Source organism: Balaenoptera acutorostrata, chromosome 13 (assembly GCF_949987535.1).
Source record: "Balaenoptera acutorostrata chromosome 13, mBalAcu1.1, whole genome shotgun sequence".
Taxonomy (NCBI): domain Eukaryota; kingdom Metazoa; phylum Chordata; class Mammalia; order Artiodactyla; family Balaenopteridae; genus Balaenoptera; species Balaenoptera acutorostrata.
Genome location: NC_080076.1, coordinates 42,967,950 through 42,989,628, shown reverse-complemented (window position 1 = coordinate 42,989,628; position 21,679 = coordinate 42,967,950). Strand labels below are relative to the sequence as shown.

The 21,679-nt window shown below is 39.6% G+C and overlaps 1 protein-coding gene across 21 annotated transcripts in view; it reads left to right on the top strand.

Annotated features, from left to right (window-relative positions):
* DTNA (dystrobrevin alpha) overlaps positions 1-21,679 on the top strand; it is a 390,068-nt gene that overhangs the window by 348,053 nt on the left and 20,336 nt on the right. For 13 of the 21 annotated variants that reach the window (XM_057526111.1, XM_057526112.1, XM_057526124.1 and 10 more), the window contains 4 exons: positions 3,565-3,652; positions 5,864-5,961; positions 10,461-10,574; positions 16,792-16,888. In XM_057526111.1, the coding sequence (XP_057382094.1) occupies positions 3,565-3,652; positions 5,864-5,961; positions 10,461-10,574; positions 16,792-16,888 (397 nt within the window). Of the gene's footprint in view, positions 1-1,386; positions 2,562-3,564; positions 3,653-5,863; positions 5,962-10,460; positions 10,575-16,791; positions 16,889-18,698; positions 19,889-21,679 lie in introns of those variants that run through there. The other 8 variants (XM_057526123.1, XM_057526113.1, XM_057526126.1 and 5 more) reach the window with 4 other exon arrangements.

Sequence of the window (21,679 nt, the reverse complement as noted above, 5' to 3'; positions counted from 1 at the left end):
AGATGAAACCCCATAACTTCCCTTCTTTCATTTCCAGGAGGCTTTTTTTTTAATATAACCTTCATATTATTTATACTTGCTGGTCATTCATGATAAAAGGCACTTTTATCATGAGGTTTTTTATCAAGGTTTTTTGTTATTATTTATTTATCAAAACACTCACAAATGTTTTTGACAAAGTCACTTTCAGGCATTCAAACAGATCATCGTCCTGGGCTTGGAGTTTTGGGCCTTGTTGTCTACACAAACTGTGTTGAGTTAGGCCTATGGTCTCTAATACACCAGCCAGAAAATGACCAATGTGTTAAAATCAAATTGAATTATTTCTTTTGGGGTGGTTTTATGTTTAAAGTAAGGGCAGCGTAAACTTTCACTTTCTCATTGAAGCTGTAACAAGAAATTCAGTTATTATTATTATTATTTTTTTTTTTTTTTGGCTGTGTTGGGTCTTCGTTTCTGTGCGAGGGCTTTCTCTAGTTGTGGCAAGCGGGGGCCACTCTTCAATGCTGTGCGCGGGCCTCTCACTATCGCGGCCTCTCTTGTTGCGGAGCACAGGCTCCAGACGCGCAGGCTCAGTAGTTGTGGCTCACAGGCCTAGTTGCTCCGCGGGATGTGGGATCTTCCCAGACCAGGGCTCGAACCCGTGTCCCCTGCATTAGCAGGCAGATTCTCAACCACTGCGCCACCAGGGAAGCCCCTCAGTTATTATTTTTAACCACTGCAGAGGTCAGACGTTTTATAACACATCTGCTTTTCTTTTTATTTATGTATTTATTTATTTATTTATTTATTTATTTTTGGCTGTGTTGGGTCTTCATTGCTGCGCTTGGGCTCTCTCTAGTTGTGGTGAGTGGGGGCTACTCTTCGTTGCGGTGCGTGGGCTTCTCATTGCAGTGGCTTCTCGTTGCGGAGCACGGGCTCTAGGCGCGCAGGCTCAGTAATTGTGGCTCACGGGCTCTAGAGCACACGCTCAGTAGTTGTGGTGCACAGGCTTAGTTGTTCTGCCGCATGTGGGATCTTCCCGGACCAAGGCTCGAACCCGTGTCCCCTGCGTCGGCAAGCGGAGTCTTAACCATTGCGCCACCAGGGAAGTCCCAACACATCTGCTTTAAACATCTGTTTTAAAGCATCCGTTGTCCAGAACTAATTTGGCCTTTTGCTAGTAAAAGTAGTTTTTTATTCCAACTTTAAATTTTTATGCTGGTTGAACTCTCAATCCACTGGGATTAATACTACACATAGGTGAGCCCTGAATCCTAGAATATCCGTCTTAAGGGAATTTGTGTGAAAATATCACAGTGCTATATGGATATGAAAAATGATGTCTTTTATGGCTTACATTTGGGGTTCATTTCATGTGTTTAACTTTTCCATTTTATTTTCAAGATCTTCTAGATCCTTGCTACTCAGAGTGTTGTCCTTGGACCAGCAATACCTACGTATCTTGAGAGCTTATTGGAAATGCAGATTCTGGGGTCCCATCCTACCCCACCATCCCCCACTCCAGAATCAGAGACTGCATTTTCACAAGATCCCTACGTGATATGTACACACACTAAAGTTTGAGAAGCCCTGCTCTAGATAGCTGTTGGATGGTAGATGACATTTTGAAGGAGCCAAGAATCATTAATGAATCCGAACAGGTTACTTAAGAGGCAAAATAATAATAAAATTGTATTACCTAATATTTTTGAGCATTTAATGTGTTCTAGGCATCATACCAGCTTGATGTTTTTTACATGCATTGTCTCATTTGGGCAGCAGGAAAGTGAAGACTCTTTTTCTGAGGATGAAGAAGTGACTTGGTAAATGGAGAAATTCAGGAATATTCTAGGTAGGATACGGTAACTTAGAGAAAAGGGCTAAATCTAGTGGAAGAATTCAGGATAAGAACAGGTATAGTTTACATATGTGAGGAATATAGACTAGCCCATAGATAAGGGAAACAGGAATATCTTCCAAATGACCAGAAAAAAATGTTACAGTAACGGATTCCACCAAGCAGAGAAGAGCTACTTGGAAGTGACATAGCTAATATGCTGAAAGCGCATAATGATTTTCATTCATCTTCTCACTTTAGAACAAAGGTTGAAAGACTATGTTGCATGTTTACTGTTTATGTAAGTGTACAAATAAATAATATAAATGTATATTACTGTATATGGATCCAGGTCTTTTCGGTGGATAATTTTTACAACCTTAACACTGGGATAGAAATGTGTCATTTTTAATGTATAACCATGAGTATTATTTTTTTTCTTTAAGGAACAGGCTTAAATATAAGCCAGTGGAGGAGAATATAAGTATATTTGGGGATTGAGAGGAACTGGTTTCTAATCTTGATCCTGGCCTGATACTCACCATAATAACTGATAAACTAAACTATGACCAACTAGTCTATTAACAGGATTAGTGTTACTGGTATGTTTCACAGAATTTTTTTTTTAGTGGCACCCAAAACTTAGTCTTACGTGAAGGGCTTTCTGAAATATCAACTCTCTAGGAGAGTTGAAAATGCTTCTATTTGCGTGAGTGTTTTTAAGGGATCAGATTATTCTTATTCTAATAGGAAGAATTTTTATCAATTTATAGGAGACACTAAATGATTCCCATTCATGTCATTAGAAGCCACTACCATAATTCTACTTCTCTGGAAGTAAATATAAAATGTCAAGGTACCTGGGTAGTAGCATTGTAGATGAGAATTATATTCATTATGTATTGCTGCATAACAAATTACCCAAAACCTCAGCAGCTTAAAACAACAAACACAGTGGGTGAGGAATCCATGTTTGGCTCGGGACTTTCTCGAGGTTGTAATCAAGCTGTGGGTGGGCTGTGATCTCATCTAAAGGCTCTACCGAAGGGGATCCAGTCACATGGTTACTGGCCGGCTTCAGTTCCTCCTCACGTGGGCCTTTCCACAGAGCCACCTGTGACATGGCATCCAGCTTCCCACAGGGCAAGCAATCCAGAAGGGCTCGAGAGAGAGAAAACATGCCCAGGACAGAAGCCAGGGTCTTTTTATAACCTAATCTTGGAAGTTACCTTCCATTACTTCTGCCACATTCTATTCATTAGAATTAAGTCTGTAAGTCCAGCCATACTACAATAAATGAAGAGGATTACACACTTGAGTGTGAATACCAGGAGCGGGGGATGACTGGAGGCTGACCACAATTGGTTTCTTCTTCCTTCTTGTTTTCATATTGTCTAACATGTTGGTTTCAGACATGTATTACTTTGTCATAAGGAAATTAAATTGTTAAAGGCAATACAACTAAATTAAAGAGAAAGTATCCTTTCATCAGAAATGTTGATCAGAAAAGTCACTCCTCTTTGGAGCTTTCTTTGTAAGACAGGATTTATTAAGGACCTTCCTGGCCACGTATTAGATCGTATCATGAATCCAAGTCTGATGTCATTAACCTAACAGGATTTTGTATAGCTCTCAAATTTTTTGTGCTGAAAAATTGAAATAGCCAACCCACTCCAGGTGGTAGTATGAATATTTCCATCTTTCTCGGTTGCCTGACTGACTCTTTCTTGCTCTGTTCTCAATAGTATGCTTGAGAGCTCCACCCGGCTTGATGAAGAGCACCGGCTGATCGCCAGATACGCGGCGAGACTGGCAGCAGAGTCCACTTCATCTGTTAAGTACCCTGAATGAGAGGATGTCACGTTGATTGTTACCCTAACAGCTGATGCCACAACAGCAGAGCTGAGTAGTTGCTACTGTGCTACTGCAAGACCTAAAAACGATCTGGCCTTCCACTGCTTCCATTTTCACTTTCCAGCTATCATTCTGGTCTAGCATGAATCAGAGCTTGAGGTATTCCTGTTACAATAGTGCTGAACCAGACCAATACCCAATTTCTGTGGATAATTCCTAATCAATTAATATAAAGAGCAAGCAATGATTCAAATCCACAACTGGCTCAGATAAGTTTCTACTTTTATCAATATATCAAGAAATATATATCAAAAGTTGTTTCTACTTTTCTCAATATAGCAAGAAAGAGAAAATTATGTCATAAAATCAGAAGAAAACTCTGCATCACATGTCAAAGTTCCCATATGCCAGACTTCGCTATAGAAGACCATTTAGGATATAAAATATAGGACCTCACACTTCTTCATTAGCAGCACAAATCGTTTCTTTGTTAAAAGAAATGCTAATTAAAAATGATAGAAAAGCTTTATGAAAGCCAGACCTTTACCAAGTTTAAACCTTTCCCTATGGTTAGTTTTCTAGAAATGACAAATCAGGCTGAGTTTCACCATGTCTTTGGGCTTAGGCAATGGGTGTTATTTTTTAAAGCTTGGCATTCTTTGGTAGAAAAATTAGTTGTAATTTTTTAAAATTTGTTTTAAAAGCAATAAAGACTGACATTGAGGGATTTCTATAATGTATGGTAGAGCAAAGAAAGCAAGGCACAGGGAAGTCTACATAATCTGACCCTACTTTTATAAAACAATATCAATTAAGCCCTTGACTAGATACACATACACATAAATACATATATATAAATAGGGTATATGAAGTATATATACATATATATTCTTATATAATCATATTCTTATATATATGTGATTATGTAAGAATGGAGAGGGACTTCCCTGGTGGCGCAGTGGTTAAGAATCCGCCTGCCAATGCAGGGGACACGGGTTCGAGCCCTGGTCCGGGAAGATCCCACATGCCACAGAGCAACTAAGCCTGTGCGCCACAACTACTCAGACTGTGCTCTAGAGCCCACGAGCCACAACTACTGAGCCCACACGCCACAACTACTGAAGCCCGCACGCCTAGAGCCCATGCTCTGCAACAAGAGAAGCCACTGCAGTGAGAAGCCCACGCACTGCAAGGAAGAGTAGCCCCCGCTCGCCACAACTAGAGAAGGCCCGAGAGCAGCAACGATGACCCAACGCAGCCAAAAATAAATAAATAAATAACTTTATTAAAAAAAAAACAAAAGAATGGAGAAAGTTATGACTGCGTATACACCAGTTGTTAAAGCTGGTTGCAATCCATCAGTGTAAAATTACATATATGAATAAAGAAATGCTAAAAGTATGTTGACCAAAAGAAGAAAAGAAAGTCATATTCACTGTGACTTTAAAACTATACAATTTTTTGGGTTTCCCTGGTGGTGCAGTGGTTGGGAGTCCGCCTGCCAGTGCAGGGGACACGGGTTCGAGCCCTGGTCTGGGAGGATCCCACATGCCACGGAGCAGCTGGGCCCCTGAGCCGCAGCTACTGAGCCTGCGCGTCTGGAGCCTGTGCTCCGCAACAAGAGAGGCCGCGATGGTGAGAGGCCCGCGCACCGCGATGAAGAGTGGCCCCCGCTCGCCGCAACTGGAGAGAGCCCTCGCGCAGAAACGAAGGCCCAACACAGCCAAAAATGAATAAATAAATTAATTAGTTTAAAAAAAACTATACAATTTTTAATTGTATATTACAGTGGTTAAACAGTAACTCTAGAGAAAGAGATAATTCAGCAGTGATATATTTTTTTAACCCCACCTTTACTGAAAGAATAGTTGCAATGGGAACAGCATGGCAAGAATGAACTAGTTCCCCAAAGACTTCAAGTCAGAAAGCTAAAAACCAATTTTTCCCATGTTTTCTATATTTGCCTGCCAAAGGATTCTATTCTGCTTTCCACTGCATAGATGTGCTCCGGATCCCCAAAAAAGCTGGTCCTTAGGAGAGGAATGGCCATTTAATTTTACGTGTTTGCTTTTTTTTGTTTTGATAGAAATAGTTTTTTCTTTCTTGTGCATATCTCACGACTCCTGTCTTTTCAAACACAGGTCGGTTCCCCTTCCCAGTACTAAATAGTATAAACCACATATTTTCCAGCAGCCAGTACAGCAGAGGAGTGCCCCTGACATCTCCTTCACCATTGATGCAAATAAGCAACAAAGGCAGCTGATTGCAGAACTAGAAAACAAGAACAGGTAAGGCTTTTGGGACACACTGGCTTTTTCGATCAAAGCACGCATTCATTAATAACCTGTAGTTATGCTTTTAAATATCCAGGGTTTTTCACCCTGTAGGCATATAAATATAAGGGAAGACATCTAGAGTCAATGATGCTGGCTTCTGAAAAGCTAATCTTTAAATTTTAGATCATCAGAAACTTCACGAGGGAAAAAATAATTTTATATATATATATATATATATATATATATATATATATATTTATTATTTCTGAGATGTCGATGCAATTAACATAGTCTCCCTAGACAGTCTCATTTCCCTTTTTCTGACACACTTATTTTTGTTAAGGAGCTGTCTAAGGCAGAAGGGCGCTCCTGGGTGCTAGGAGGAAAGTATCTCAGCCCCCCAGAGACAAGCAGAAGGCTCGCCAGGGAGGGGTCCTGTGAGGATCCCCAGCTAAAGGGGCATCTGGAGTGACCACCCAGTTGTTCAAGCCAAACATTTCCACGCCCAACCCATCAGTAGGTTGTCTCTTTATTCAACACAGACCGATTCACAGTCTGGCCCCGTGGCAGTTCCCAAAACCCATGCACTTCATGTCCTCCATTACCACTCAATCCAACCTGTCATTTCATATCATGTTCTTTCTTATTCAGAACCCACTGGTGATTTTCCACCCACTTTGAATAAAACCCACCGCTCTTACCACAGTCTGCAGGTCCTACCTGACCTGATTCCAGCCTCTCTTGCCAGCCACAGCCTGCCTGGCTCATTACACTCCTGCTTCTTTCTTTCTTTACAGCCTTTAAAGTATCGGTTGTTCTCGCAGCTTAGAAAGCTCTTCCTCGGGGTCTCTGCAGAGATGGCTCCTTCGTATCACTCAGATCTCAGCTCAAATGCCACCTCCTAAAAGATCACCTCTCTAATCTCTCCCACTACCTCCTATTCCAGGAACCACTCTGTTACATCCGTGTGCGTGTGTGTGTGTGTGTGTGTGTGTGTGTGTGTGTGTATGACATCTCTCTCTGAAAAAAAGTCACATTTAAGTGTTTGTTTCCTTTTTATTGTCTGTCTTCCCTGACTGATATGGAAGTTCTTTGAGAACAGAGGCCGTGACAAATGGCCCCTGAGTTCCAGAACCATGCCTGGTACGTTGTAACATTGTAGAAACTCAGTCAGTATATACTGAGTGAGAAAATAATAAATATCTGAGTCAGATCTCAAACTCAATGCTGAGTAAGCCTCATATAAGAACAACTTGTACATCCTGTATTTCTTAGAACAACACCAAGCTGTCTTAATACTTAATCTCATCTTTAAACACTGATGTCTCTTCTGAGATCAGACTGGTAAAGGAGGGGGTTGTGATCATTGTTGCATGCCTGTAGAGTTTGACCTGAAAATTTTGGGATAAATGGTCATGCTATTCTTTAAAATTCTATAGAAAAAAAAATTAAAAGGAAGATACAAACTCACTTGGCACATTTTCATATTCTTAGAAAGAAAAAAAGACTAAAGTGAAAATTTACAAGCCCACAAATATATTGGTTGCAATTTTAATCTACTCTCCCACCTCTCCAAAGCACTTTGTTTTCCCTTCCGATTCTCTGCTTCCACTCAGCATGGGGATAGCACACTTGAGGGGAAATCGGGACTTCCTTTAAGGAAATACCCCAGGGATATCTACCTCCATGTGGGATTCCAGAATCAGCAAGAAACCCCATGAATGTGCTGCCTGTACCATGCTACCACTCTTACTGCTTGTTTCTAGGGCATTTGGGGATTGCAATCTCTGAATACATGTTTTTAGGACGAGAGGGAATAAAGGAATGGAAATGAGAAGAGACGGCAGAAAGAGAGCTTCATCCTTTCCCTGAGTTCTTTCCCCACCCCGTGCCTGAAGAGCATCTAGACCCTCCTGAACTCATCTCTCTAAGCCAACGGCCTCATGCCTTCCAAAGACCCCAGAACCACATCCCAGAAGCTTATCCAGGTCACAGTTCCTGCACCATGGAAATTCACCCAGGGATCCAATGGTCTCCAAAGTGACAGTTAACCCAATAATCAGATCTCTGGGCTTCAAGGAAGAATAGAATTCCTCACTTTACTCCATGACTACCCTAGGTAGTCATTTAGACATTTCAGAAATGATCTTTAGAAGATAATGCTTTCTTAGAGCATCCTTAGAGGAATCAGTTAGAGTTAGTATTAGGAGTAGCTGGACTCTTCAGATTACATTGTGGAAGTCACAGCCTGCCTAGGCTAGACCTGTCCAAGCAAGTACCAAAGACTGAGGGAGTCGAACATATATGGGCTTTGGGGCAAACCCCCCTGAGTTCAAATGACTGCTACCACCTACTTATTGAAATTGGACAAGACTTTTAACTGGTATGTGCTTGATTCCCTCATTCATAAAACAGATAATAGCAGTACCAATAGAACTATTGGCACTCTACTAGTCTATATACAATAGAACTGTTATGAGGATTAAATAAGACTAAAGAAGACAGCAGAGTCCCTGGGTGTAGTCTAAGCACTTCATGCTCCTTACCTATCTTACCTTTATTCTCATCTGATCAGAGCTGCTTCTCTCTTTTTCTTCCTTGGGCTAAATGGCTGTGTCATGGTTCTGTCCTGAGAACCAACAAGGAAAACTAGTGGGAGTCACAGAATGTCAGGATGTTAGCCCTCAAGATCTTGGAAATCTCAGTTCACTGATTTTCAGGCTGAGCTCTCTGGGAGCTCGGGGGCCCTGTAGGCATGTGTGAAGAGGAAGAAGAGCTAGTAGCACAGGGCACCCCCCCCTTTCTTTAACCAGAGAAGTTCCTTCTTAACTGTGTGACATGTTGGGTTTCCATGGAAGCTTTCTTTTAAAGAAAATTTTCCACTATAGAACACTAAGGGGGACAAAAAAAAAAGTTGAAAACCACTGAATTATGGTCCAAGCTCCTCACCATACCCATGAGAGGTGTAGTGACTCACTGGTAATTAGCTTCTTGATTCTGGCATGTTTGTGAAGCAGGAGGTTGTAAATCAGTCTCTCAGATGGAAAGCCACCCATCCCCCTTGCTCACCAAGTTCACCTTCCATTCTTGGTGCTTCGTTCTGTCTTATGGGCTCTTCTGCATTTTGCTGGATGGGAGACTGACCCCTCCCCCAAGAACCTGTGACTTCTAACCTTGCTTAATAGCTTCTAACTCACTTAGGGATAATTTGTCTTACATCGGTCACCCATCCCTTATGGCTGGCCTAATGTTCACCTCAATGCAGGGCAGCCCAGGCCCCAACATCAATAATAGACTGACATGTCTCACCCCTGACAGAGGTCACACCAATAGCACTCTTATGTCACAGAGTCAATTACAGTGAATCCTTTTAAAAGCACTTTCCTTCATAAGGCTACCCTTATTCAGATACATTGTTAAGGCTGAAAATATTAAGGAAAAGAGAAAGAATTTTGCCTACCTGGGGGCTTCTCAGATAAATTCAGTGAGAAGAATTTCATTCCTGGTGAGAGAATGGGGTTATTTAGTTTTGCAAAATGAGCACCATTTATCCTTATTTTTTCCAAGCATCTCTTACTTGGTAGCTGCAGGTACTTTATGGTGTCAGACTGAGATCATAAATAAGAGGAAGATTCATTTTTGTCTCTTAAGCAGTGCGCTTTGCAAAGTTGAACACATTACCACAGCATTATATTACTGACTAGAGAGAGTATTAGGTCCTGGGGAGAACACTCAGCTTGAAGGCTCCAATGACATATTGCAGAGTCTTCCTAGTTTGGATGTACTGGAGATGAAGGCAGTATCCCCTCACCCAGAGCACGCAGCTGTTGCAGAAAGGGGCAACAATGTTCCAGGGCCGGAGAGCGGGCTCTTGTCTAACACTCAGAAATGAATTGTCCAAGGAGACACATATTGACAAAGCAAAGAGTTTATTGGGAACGAACGGGCGCCTGGGGGGAGAGCAGGAGGGTAAGGGAACCCAGGAGAACTGCTCTGCCACGTGGCTCGCAGTCTCAGGTTTTATGGTGATGGGGTTAGTTTCCGGGTTGTCTCTGGCCAATCATCTTGCTTGGCCCATATTTGGTCTGACTCAGGGTCCTTCCTGGTGGCGCGCGCATCTCTCACCCAAGATGGATTCCAGCAGGAAGGATTCTGGGAGGTTGGTCGTCTCCTCCCTGTCTTGGCCCCTCCTGAATTCTCCTGGTTAGTTTTTGGTGGCAGCGCCATGCTCCTTATTGGAACCTCCTGTTGTGAGACAACTCAGGCAAGCAGTTATCAGTTGTCATCTTACCTGGCCAAGGCGGGTGGTTTCGGTCAATGGCTCCCTAACCCAACTAGCTACAGCCAACACCTCGTAAACACAGTCGGTTAATGAAGGTTGGTTCTGCTCCAACACATAGGATGACCCCTTCTTTCTTTGCTCTGGTGGCCCTGATCTACTCAGATGTTAGATCCTGGACATCCTGGAAGTTAACTGACCTGGGTTTCTTATCTTCCTCCTCTCTCCCAAGAGAAATCTTACAGGAGATCCAGAGGCTGCGGCTAGAGCATGAGCAAGCTTCTCAGCCCACTCCGGAGAAGGCGCAGCAAAACCCCACTCTGCTGGCAGAGCTCCGCCTCCTCAGGTAAGAAAAGGTGCCCAAGGCGTCTCAGGAAATACAGGTGTCTGAGATCATCAATAAAGTCTAACAGTGTCCGCCAGAAAACGGTCCTCAGCCACCATAGCTGCTAACGTCTGGTTGCTTTTTTTTTAATAGCACGCATCTAATTGCTGGAATTTGGAGGTTTGGGAAAGAGGCTGTTTATTTTACTTTTTTTTTCTTTGACACAGAGAAAAGGAAACAGTGTTCTTTAGATCCAAAACAAAATGTTTCATTGGAAAACAGAATTTTTTATAGTGCACTCTTTTTTTTATTAAAGTATAGTTGATGTACAATATTATATAAGTTACAGGTGTACAATATAGTGATGCCCAATTTTTAAAAGTTATACCTCATTTATAGTTTTTATTAAATATTGGCTGTATTCTGTGTTGTACACTATATCCTTATAGCTTATTTTATACATAATAGTTTGTACCTGTTAATGTCCTACCCCTATGTTGCCACTCCCCCCTTCCCTTTCCCCATTGGTAACCACTTGTTTGTTCTCTATATCTGTCTTACTGGAAAAAATTTGAACTCAACTCTTTTTAGTTCTTTGCACTATCAACAATAGGTTTATGATAAAAGTGATCAACAAAACAAACATGTAAACAACTAAAGAATCATCACGGTTTTTTAAATTTAAAAATTTACCTGTGACCCATAAATTGTCTCTAAATCTTGGTCCCTAATAGCTTTGCATACAGATTTTCATACCTTCTTGTTCTACAAATGAATTTAAAGGCCTGGTGTTACCTAGTCTGTCATCATGAAATATTTGAGTTGGGAAGGACCTAAGAAGGTCATTTGGTTCAAGCCCTGAGTTTCAGGGCACTTCTCAGGGTCAGAGCGGTAGAGAGTAGTAGGGCGTGGATGAGAATTGTGACCACGTGCAAAAGGAGAGTCACACCATGGGCTCCAATCAGACTTCACCACCATACCTTGAATATGGCACTTACCCAAACCTGTCTGTGTAATAAACAACACAAACATAAACTCAAAGACATTCCCTCATGGAAATGTCATATGGATATTTCACTACAAGGCACTTGTAGTTAGCAAGTATAACATTCTTTCCATCTTTCAGTTTGGATGCCAAGTATATTTCAGGTAAATCTAACTCTGAGGCATAATTTTTATAATAAGTACAGATGCCTCTTCTCAGAAACCCTTGCCAGAGTTAGAGTGCCACTTACTTCCTCCATACAAAGAGACTAAATTAAGCAGATTCTGTATGGCTATATTTGAATTTTACCAAGTCCCTATTGATTGTAGTCATGGATGTTTCTGGGGGTTCCACTCTAACCCTGCTCTTTGGCCATATTAACATCTGAGCACTCAGCACATCTGGCCAGGGGGCAGGCCCTGCCTCTCAGCTTGGATCCAGTCTCCCCAGGTTTGTGCAGCTGGCTAGAGGGGCAGACCCACCAAATGCCTGAGTTATGGAAAGGAAACCTATAGAACTTGCAGCTGTGGAGGCTGCTTGATGTGAAGAGATCACATCATACTTTGGAAGAACAAAATAATTTAATGGAAGAAACAGAAATTCTTCCTTTTCAACGTAGGGGATTTCTGGTCCTACTTTCACAGAGATGTATTAGAAATTCTTGCACATTCTACTACCATCACCCAGAAGGGATGAAAATGAAAAGAAGGAAAAATTGATGTTTTACATCCTCTTCCTCAAAGGCATATGAAAGTAAAATCACTGCTTGAAAGCATCTTTTGCCAAATAGGATCATGTAGGCCCTCCAGACTCACAAGTTAAGAAAGTTAAGTCTAGTGTACACAGAAATATAACTGAATAAACCAACTTAGAAATAGAATAGTCATTCATCTACACCTCAGGGCACCCTGTCTCTGCCTGGAATGTTCTTTATACCTCTTCACTGGCCGTCCCATTCTCCAGTGGAAGGGTGGTGACTAGGAATTTTCATAAGCATTTTCACTGGTTCCCCCCAGTTAGCATTTGCTTTCCAAAGTATTTGGTTCCGTTAGGATGATACCATCTGGGAAGGCATCTTTATGTGCCTGGTTCACTGATGATAACTTTTCCAACTGTTATTTCTTCCCTCCTTGATGTTGCTATCTTGGAACAGACCAATAATTCTAACCATCCTCTGGCCCTGACTCGTGGGCATTCCCATGACCCCAGCCTAGCTCAAAGCTACACTAAGGATCTGGCTCTGTGAGGAACTTCTAGACTTTCGGCCCACATTGTCAGCTGGTGGCCCACACATAAGGCTTGAGGCTTGAGACACCTAAATCCTAGCTGATTCACTTGCCTGCCTCCATATTCTCCACATTTCTTCTGCCTGGAAGAAGAAGTACCCTCCCTTGAAGTATATTTCTTTAGATGCTTATGAACCATTTATACTGTGCTAAGCACTTTAACAATTTGGGGATTTCAAAGATACCCTGACATCCCAAATTAAGAAAACCTGCTCTGGGTGTTTTCTCTTTTAGTCATTTCAGACTTTCAGAGTTCCAAAACAATGACCTCTTGCCAATTACTTTGGCCTTGAGTTCCCATTGAGGGGTGACCATGTGAAGCCGCCAAAGGAACTCCTTATTGTAGCTTTGACAGAGGTCTTCTCCACCTGTTACATCCTTACTGGGCCTCTTATTGAGAAGCCAACAGGAGAAATTTCTTTAGTAGGGGAATGGGGGCAGCAAGATCAGAGCTTTGCTTTTCATGAACACATAGTTTATTTTTATCTTAAGGGCACCATGACCTTTCTAAATGATCATATTTCCCTTTTTACTTTAGCCACAAGGAAGTGGAAAGCCAGGTTTGCAACCCAGATCTGGCAACTGAATAGGATTATAGGATAGGCATTTCTGTGTGCTAATCTGATACTTTCTATGCACTAAGCTCTACATACACTGTTCCATACAGTAGCTGTAAAAAAAATCCTGGGAGCTGGACATTACTATTATAGTCTTTTTATAGATAAAGAAACTGAGATTCACAGCAGTTAAATAACTTGCCCAAGATCCTGCACAATGAGCATCACAGGTATATTCTCTCTCTTTTCCTTGGGTCTTAATTATCTCCTGCCTGTACTATTATAATAAACACTTACCTGATTCCCAGCCTCTGGTCCATCTACACTGCTATCAGATTTATCATCCTCCATTTTATTGTTCATTTAGTTCATTCATCTTGAGGATATTGCTATCAATCCTACAACAGGAAGCCATTAGAGGATGAGTTACGTATCAAGTTAACACAGTGGATTAGATTGTCAAGTCAGATTCACATGATCTTACCCTAGTATTGAGCTTTACTCATAATTTCAAGAATACAGGCAATCAAGAGGCACAGATGAAGCAGAGAAAGGGCTGGAACATTCCATGTGGTTCCCCAGGTCTTTCCTTCCCATATTGGAGGGAGTATCTGAGGGAAATTTTGCAAGGTGATCTAGTGAGCCTTTCCACCGCAGAACCATTAAAGACAGCTAAAGAACTATGTTTGCAAAGACAATACCATGTTCTATCATGGAGAAAACATTAATGAAAACTGCAGAAGCAACTTGACACTACAAATCTTAAGAAAAACAAGTATAAATGTTCATATCTATCCCTTGCCTAAAAAATAAGCATCATATTATACACATGGCATTCTTTTCAAAGTATATAAAATTATTCTTCAAGAAAATGTATTAATATAAAGAGACTCTTTTTTGTTTCACCAATTAAAAATGGAATCATAATCTCTGATGCAAGTCTGTGGTTTCCAGACTTGAATTTCATTAGACCAGCTTAATTTTTTTTATTATTTTGGGGAAACAACATAAAGTTGAGTACTTTTTGTTTTACCATATAATGACATTTTTAAACTACCATCATCTGTTATTGCAAGTTTCATGAATGACAGTATATTTTTCAACTTTTTATTTTGAAAAAGATTTTAAGCCTACAGAAGTGTTGTAAGAATATCACAATGAATTTCCTTCTACGCTTCACCTAGAGATTGCGAACGTTTTGCCACACCCTTCTGCATCTCCCTATATATGTTTATATATGTAAATTACATACGCATTTTTGATGAGCCATTTGAGAGTAAATTGCAGACATTATAACACTTTACCCCTAAATACTTATGTATATATTTTCTAAGAAAAAAGAAGACATTCTCTTGTATAACCATGGTATCATCATCAAATTCAGGAAAGTTAATATTGTTATTTATTACTATCTAATATACAGTTCATATTAAAATTTTGCCTATTGTCCCAACACTGTCCTAAAGAAAGTAGGTTTTAACACACACACAAAGTTAGAAATAATCTGACAGAATAACAGAATAAAAGGCATTCGTTCAGACATGAATATTTTTAGCTCTATGAAAATTAAATCACTACTTAGTCCTTGTTTTCTCATTTTTCCTTGGAACAGTGGAGGCTACATGTGTTACCCACATTTGGTAAACACTGGTATAAACACTTATAGAGAAGATATTATTAAATGAATGTTTTTTAAAAAATTTGATTCAATCAAATGCATGAAAGTGTAAATGTCATATTTTGAAAGAGTACTACTGTAAGATAAATGTACAAGTAAGGTTTTTTTCAATGTTGGTTAATTATAGATTACTATAAGCTAACTTTTTCTGATAGTTTTTGGATGCTTCTCTTAATATTTCTTACCTATAATATTAGAAGTTTGCTTCAACCTTCTTCTCAAAGTGCTCTTATGATCAAAAGGCCAAAATTTATAGAACAGTATCTAGAAGAGAACTGGAAATAAATCAGAAACATTATCTACTCTTCTGCCAAGCCCTTCTGAGGATGTAGCTGGAACACCATGTGCAGACAAGGTCAAAGAAAAAACAGCTAATGGGTTTGTCATTGAAGAATATTTTCGAATTGGGCAAGACTTTCAAAATTAGAACGCTACAGACCAGGAAGACCAAAGACTAAAATAAGATACCATTAAAGTCTATAAAATTATGATGTTCCTTGTCCTTGGGATTCAGAAAAGAGGCAATTGTAAAGAAAATCAAAGGAAGGATTGCTCTGGAATAAGCTTTAAGTGGCAATAAAAGCCAAAAATATAAATATTTTCAAAAACAGTGATGTATTTATAAGTTTTAAATTCATAATTCATTATAGAGAAGGCCTATATGAAAGCAAATTAAAAATGTCTCATTTATATCCATAACCTGTCCTCCCACAAAGTATCTTTTGATTGGATGAGTCATTGACCTAACTCAGTGTGACATTTTTATATTGTCAGTTTTTCATTTCAGAGTCCCTGCTATAGCTCCACTTAATATTGTGTCTGTGCCATTGAGATTAGGCATACTTATTCATACATTAACACATACATGGTTAAAGCATCCACACACTTTTTAAAATATAATTTCCAATATTTCAAAATCAGACAGAAGCCTTTGGGGCAAGGAAAAAATGCATATATTACTTTTTCACTAATGGTCATGAAATAATAGATTTGAAATAGATTTGGAAAATATACTTATACTTCAGAAATGTGAATCATTAATATTCGTGTCCTTCATTGTTTTCATTCTTGCTGACAGCTGATAGAAGTTCTGCAAAACAAACCAAAATTAAGCAAACACAAACCTTGTAGATTATTAGAACAACTGTATAGGAACTCCTTTTTTTCTGACCTCACTCTATGCAGCCAAACCCAAGCCAGAAGATTTATATCGACTATAAAAACTATACCACGAATATTTCTCCTCTGAAAGGTACCACATTGCATACTAAGAATTGAAGAGATGAAAAATGTACTTTTCTAAATCTGATTTCCAGACACTAAGGTGATCAGGGTTTTCTGTGAGATTTACAAAAGGGTCCTTGGGTTCGGAGGATCTGAGGGATTGGCCTTTTTCAGTGACACTTTGGTTTTTGTTTGTTATCTCAAGGGGACCCAATGGCACAGCACAGGGCCCATGACATAATAAGCATTCAGAAAAGATTTCATTAAATAGTTAATTCAGGGTAGATGGGGGTAAATATCCAATAAGAGTTTAATTTTGTTTTAGTATGACTTTTAACAAATAAACATACACCCAAGCTATAATTGTTCATTCATTTGACATTTCCCTGCCTGGTAACCTATGTCAAAGACCCAGAGATGCCCTTTTTCTAGCAGTCCACAAGACTGGCAAATGTGATTAGCTCAGTGAATTGAATGCTGTTTCTGATGACAACTGCTTCTTTCTTAGACAGCGCAAGGATGAGCTGGAACAGAGAATGTCTGCTCTCCAGGAGAGCCGGAGAGAGCTAATGGTCCAGTTAGAAGGTCTCATGAAGCTACTAAAGGTAAGATGTTTCAAATAAATGTTTCCTAGACCTACGACTATGGCATTTGTAAAAATTTTTTTTAATTAAAAAAATAAAAGAAATTTGCACATAATGTGCAATGGTTTTTTCAATTACTATATGTGAGTTCCTCCAAAATGTGGTTTCAAACTCAGTTTTAGTATCTTTTCTTAGACACATCAAATGATAGCAGTCAATTATAGGGCTCATTCTTATCCATTTCCTGGAACCAGACTACTGAGGACCTTCATGGCACAACTTATTTCCAGTTGGCTCATTTACAGTTCCTTTTGTCCTTGGAAGTAATAAAACTGGATTTATTTAGAAATATTTTACATTTCATAGCCTTCAGAAATTCTGACTCATCTGAACAGAAGCTGGAATCTAATTCAGAAAATGAAGATACAGCCATTAAATAATTTTGGTGATTATAGTTTTATTAAGAGGAGTAACTTCGTTAATTTCAGTAAATGTCGTCAAATCTGTGTGGCTTTAGCGGCAAGTCACATAACTTCTCTGGGTTTCAAATGCAAATTGTAAATGGGAATATCTCCTTAACTTTTCTGCAGGTAGAACATTTAATAAGATGATCTATAGAAGTCCTCTGCAGAGTGTTATAATAATAATTCTCATTGGGAAGTGGCATTCTTTCTTTCATAAATCTTATTCCCTTCTTCAGTATGCACTAAATTGCATTTCAACTCAAAAGTAGACTAATTATGGCCTCATGTCCATGATTGCCCCAGCAGAGGTTTCAGTGCTCTGTTGTCATCCTGCCTGATGTAAATAAGCATGAACCAGTATAGACTGGAACTGTGACATGCCAAAGGCAGGAACTAAAACTTCTGATAAAAGGACATAGGCAAAGTCTCTGGGACAACTCACTTGTGAGACAAGATGTCCTGCCTTTCAGTCCCTGGATCTCCCACATCCCTGACACCCCATCATTTATTGTTTCTGTATTGTTTTCTTTCTTTCTTTCTTTCCCTTCCTTTCCTTCCCTTTCCTTTTCTTACTTTTCTTTCTCTCTCCCTTCCTTCCTTTCTTCATTTATTTTTTAATTAAAAAAAATTAAATAGTTAACAAATATTTGTTGGAACCTACTGTGTCCCAGGCACTGATGTAAGTGTAACACTTTTTTCTTTTGTTTTCTTTATTCTTTTATAGTCCTTAGTCGACTTTTCCTGCCATCAGTGTCAGGAATGCTTTATCTTTACTAAACAAAATTTACTGTTCATTGTATTAGACATATAAAGTGCAGAATTCAGTTTTTGTTGTACTATCTATGTTAAAACAGGACTAGATAATTAATAACCTCTTGCTGTTTCTGCCCTATTATATCATTTGATGATCTAGAAAAGCTCTTTCTGGTTTTTGTTTTTCCAAATCCACCAAATGAAGTGGGCCCATCCCATCTTTCCCTTCACTGAATGACAGGAAACCGAAAACAGGCCCCTGGTTCTACTTCTCTAGTTTCTGTCACTGTAGCAATGGGATAGGAGTCTATTTACCACCAGCTATCTTGGCATCAATTTAGCCTAATTAAGCATAGTCTATGGTATCAGGATGTACCAATAGCAGGATAGAGAGAGAAATCATGTTGAAGGATGGTTGGATGCATGGAGGAAAGAGGTGGGTCTGTAGTCTCAAATATCTAAATAGACTTGGAACTAAAGTCACCAGGAGAAGAGGCTTGACCTGCCATCAAAACCGCATTGAGGTTTCCCCCACCTTCATTCCTTCACACTGTGTACCTGCTCTTATTGGAACCCTGGGTAATCTAACTATTATTGATTCGATCTTTCTGTAGGAAGAAGAATTGAAGCAGGGAGTAAGTTATGTCCCCTACTGCAGGTCTTAACTAACAGTGGAGGGGCCTGCCGTCCTGCCGTTTTTCTCATTGCTTTCGCCTCTAATGTATGTTCATGCTTCAGTTTGGAAAGAGAAAAAAAAAATTATACTAATTTGCTTCCTTTTCAATGTAGTGCTTGATTGGAGACATATAAAATTTAGCATTTTTTATAACTATTACTACCGTCAACATCAAAAGAAGAGCTATTATGTCCTTTAGAACAGGGAACACGTTTTAATTTGTTGGAAACTTTTTAGATCTCCAGGGGTCTAAGTTTCAAACCAGTCTCATGCTCTTCTGGGTTGTTGATCAGACCCTTCTCTTCATAGAAAGACACTCACCACAATCACTAACATTACACTAGGTAGAATCCACAGCACTCAGAAGCTAACCTCGACATCCTCTCATGCTGTGAATATTCAGTTCAGTTTCCATTTTACTGAAAAGATGTGGAACTCCTTTTTGTAAAAACCAGCCAATTACATCTCCTTTCATTGCATAATGTTTAAGCCCTGCTCCCCACTGCTCACCATTATGTGCTCAGTCTAATAAGAGAAAGACTGTACTCCGTAACTGTTCACTTCCCAAACCAGAATCCCTACCATTGGTTGACAGTCATCTCCAAAGAATAGGTAACGTTCAGCCTTTCTCGTACCACCGAGCACCTTTCTGCTGTGGGAGTTCACAAGGTGTTACATACATCTTCCCTGGAAATAGGAGCCTTGTGACTCTCTAACTGTAGCCTGAACTGAAGCCCCCTGTCTGGCCATGTAGCCAGATGCAGAAGCCAGCAGAGGGAGCAGCGTACTCAAAATACAATAATAATAAAATAAAAGCAAAATAAAAGCAGCTTTCATTTCAAGTGCATGTACCAAGCTGTGTATAACAATATATCCCACTTACTGGTCTTATCAAAAAGTTTTATGTTATTTCCATGGATCCATTAGAACCACAGCCTATCTGATTTCAACGTACCTTTTCATTCTTCTGTATTCTCTTTCCTATTATTCACTGTGCGTGTTTGTGTATAACAAAGAATGTTTGCAAAATGCTGGACACATTTTTACCCTTCATTCCCAAGGTCTGTAAAAAAGGAAAGTGTAAAACAAATCTGTAATGTCAGACAATAAAGACAATGTATTACATTATTTGTATTTTGTGAAAAAAATTACTTCACTAAACTGAAGTCAAATTTTAATGAGAGACAGTCCCCCTGGGTAAAAGACACACATTTGCTGCCTGTATTATTGCCCATAAATGCATACATGGGGTATTGCTATTGTACGTACAACACACTTAGATCATGGTAAAGAAAAATGCCATCTCATGGTGCTTCTCTGCAAACAGCCTCTTTTCTTTCCTGTCTCTTACTCAGCGTGTGCATAGAAAAAGGAAATAAGGCTCACATATAACCTTCCTTCTCCTAGTGGAGAGTAGGCAACCATCCTGCAGCCAGTCAACCCTGCTTTAGCCACTTCCCTCGGGGACCCTCTCTCTACCATTTCCAAGGCAGCACATTCTTGAAAGGCTCAGTGGACCAGGAAGTTCATAAACAGATGAATGCATAGAGCCAAACCATGGCAGCGCCCATAAGAGCATTACTGCCTTCTTTCCCTCCAGCTCCTCCCCACTGGGCCCTCAACAGCTGCGGCATCTTTGAAAGTCAGCCAGCAGTGGGTACCGCTGCCTGGGTACTTAAGGACCATTATTGGCAACACCCAGATGTCAGCAATGCATTGTCTGGGTGGGGAGAGTGTTTGCGGGTCTTACTCATTTCTTTGCTTACATAGTCAAGCCTCTTTTCAGAAAGGACCCAAGGCAGCTTACAACTAGAGACATAAACAGTGACTTCATAAAATGGAAATAGAAAAATCGAAAACTAAAGAAGATGCAAATACGCTAATCATAAGGGACAAGGGTGTCACTCTGAGCTTTCTAGCAGTGAGGCAAAAAAAAGGAAAACATAATTGGTGGTTTTATCAGGACAGAAATGCCAGTTCTCAAGGGACCAAAATTTCTGTTGGCATAAAATATAAAATGAAGTTTTCACTCAGAGCTTTATAGAAGGAGTAGTGAATAATAAAACAGACACACGCAGTAGATTTCATGTGGCTGATTCTTATAGTGACCTTCAGTGAAAATTAAAGACAGAACCCCATATGTCCCAATCTTGCAGAGGCAGTTCTACAAGGAAATAAACAAATGCCATCCAAATTTATAGACTTCTCATGGTATAACATGATCTAAGGAGAGAATTTAGAAGTTTTAGTCTGGCATCTGCTTCTAAATTCTGTTTTTATTTATGAGCCTTTCCCCTTTGGCGACATTCTCTTTGTAAAATCAGATTTAAGACGCCACACACAACAAATTTTGCTTGATTTAATAACCTCTACTTTCTTTATCATAAGTCTGTGTGGTTCTATGTATTTTATTATACTGGTATATATAGTTCCTACTTATGCTGTTTCTTGTTAGAGGTAATGCATGAATTTATTCCCCTTGAGGAGAGAACATGAATTTTTTTTTAAATGGTGCCTGTAATATAATATGATGATTATGGTATCATAAGCAATAAATTTTTTTTACAAACTTGAATCGAAATTATCCTACCCTCTTTCTTCTTTGTGTATTTGTAAGATTTATTGAAGGAACCATAAAAAGAACACTCATAAAAAGTTTAATAACAAAGGCGGCTGGGATATAATAACAGTGACAGCATGTTCCAGAGTTTCTGGTATCCTTCCAGTGCCAAATACTATGACCTGGTCTAAAACCAAGTATCCTTTCTGACTTTGAGTTCAGAAAGTAAGGTCTCAATAATAATTTTCTAAGAAACATTACTGGAGCTAGACCTGAGTTATGGTGGTCCCAGCTCCTCACTTACAACTATAAGATCTTGAATAAGTCAATTAACTTCCTAGCAATTTATTTCAAACATA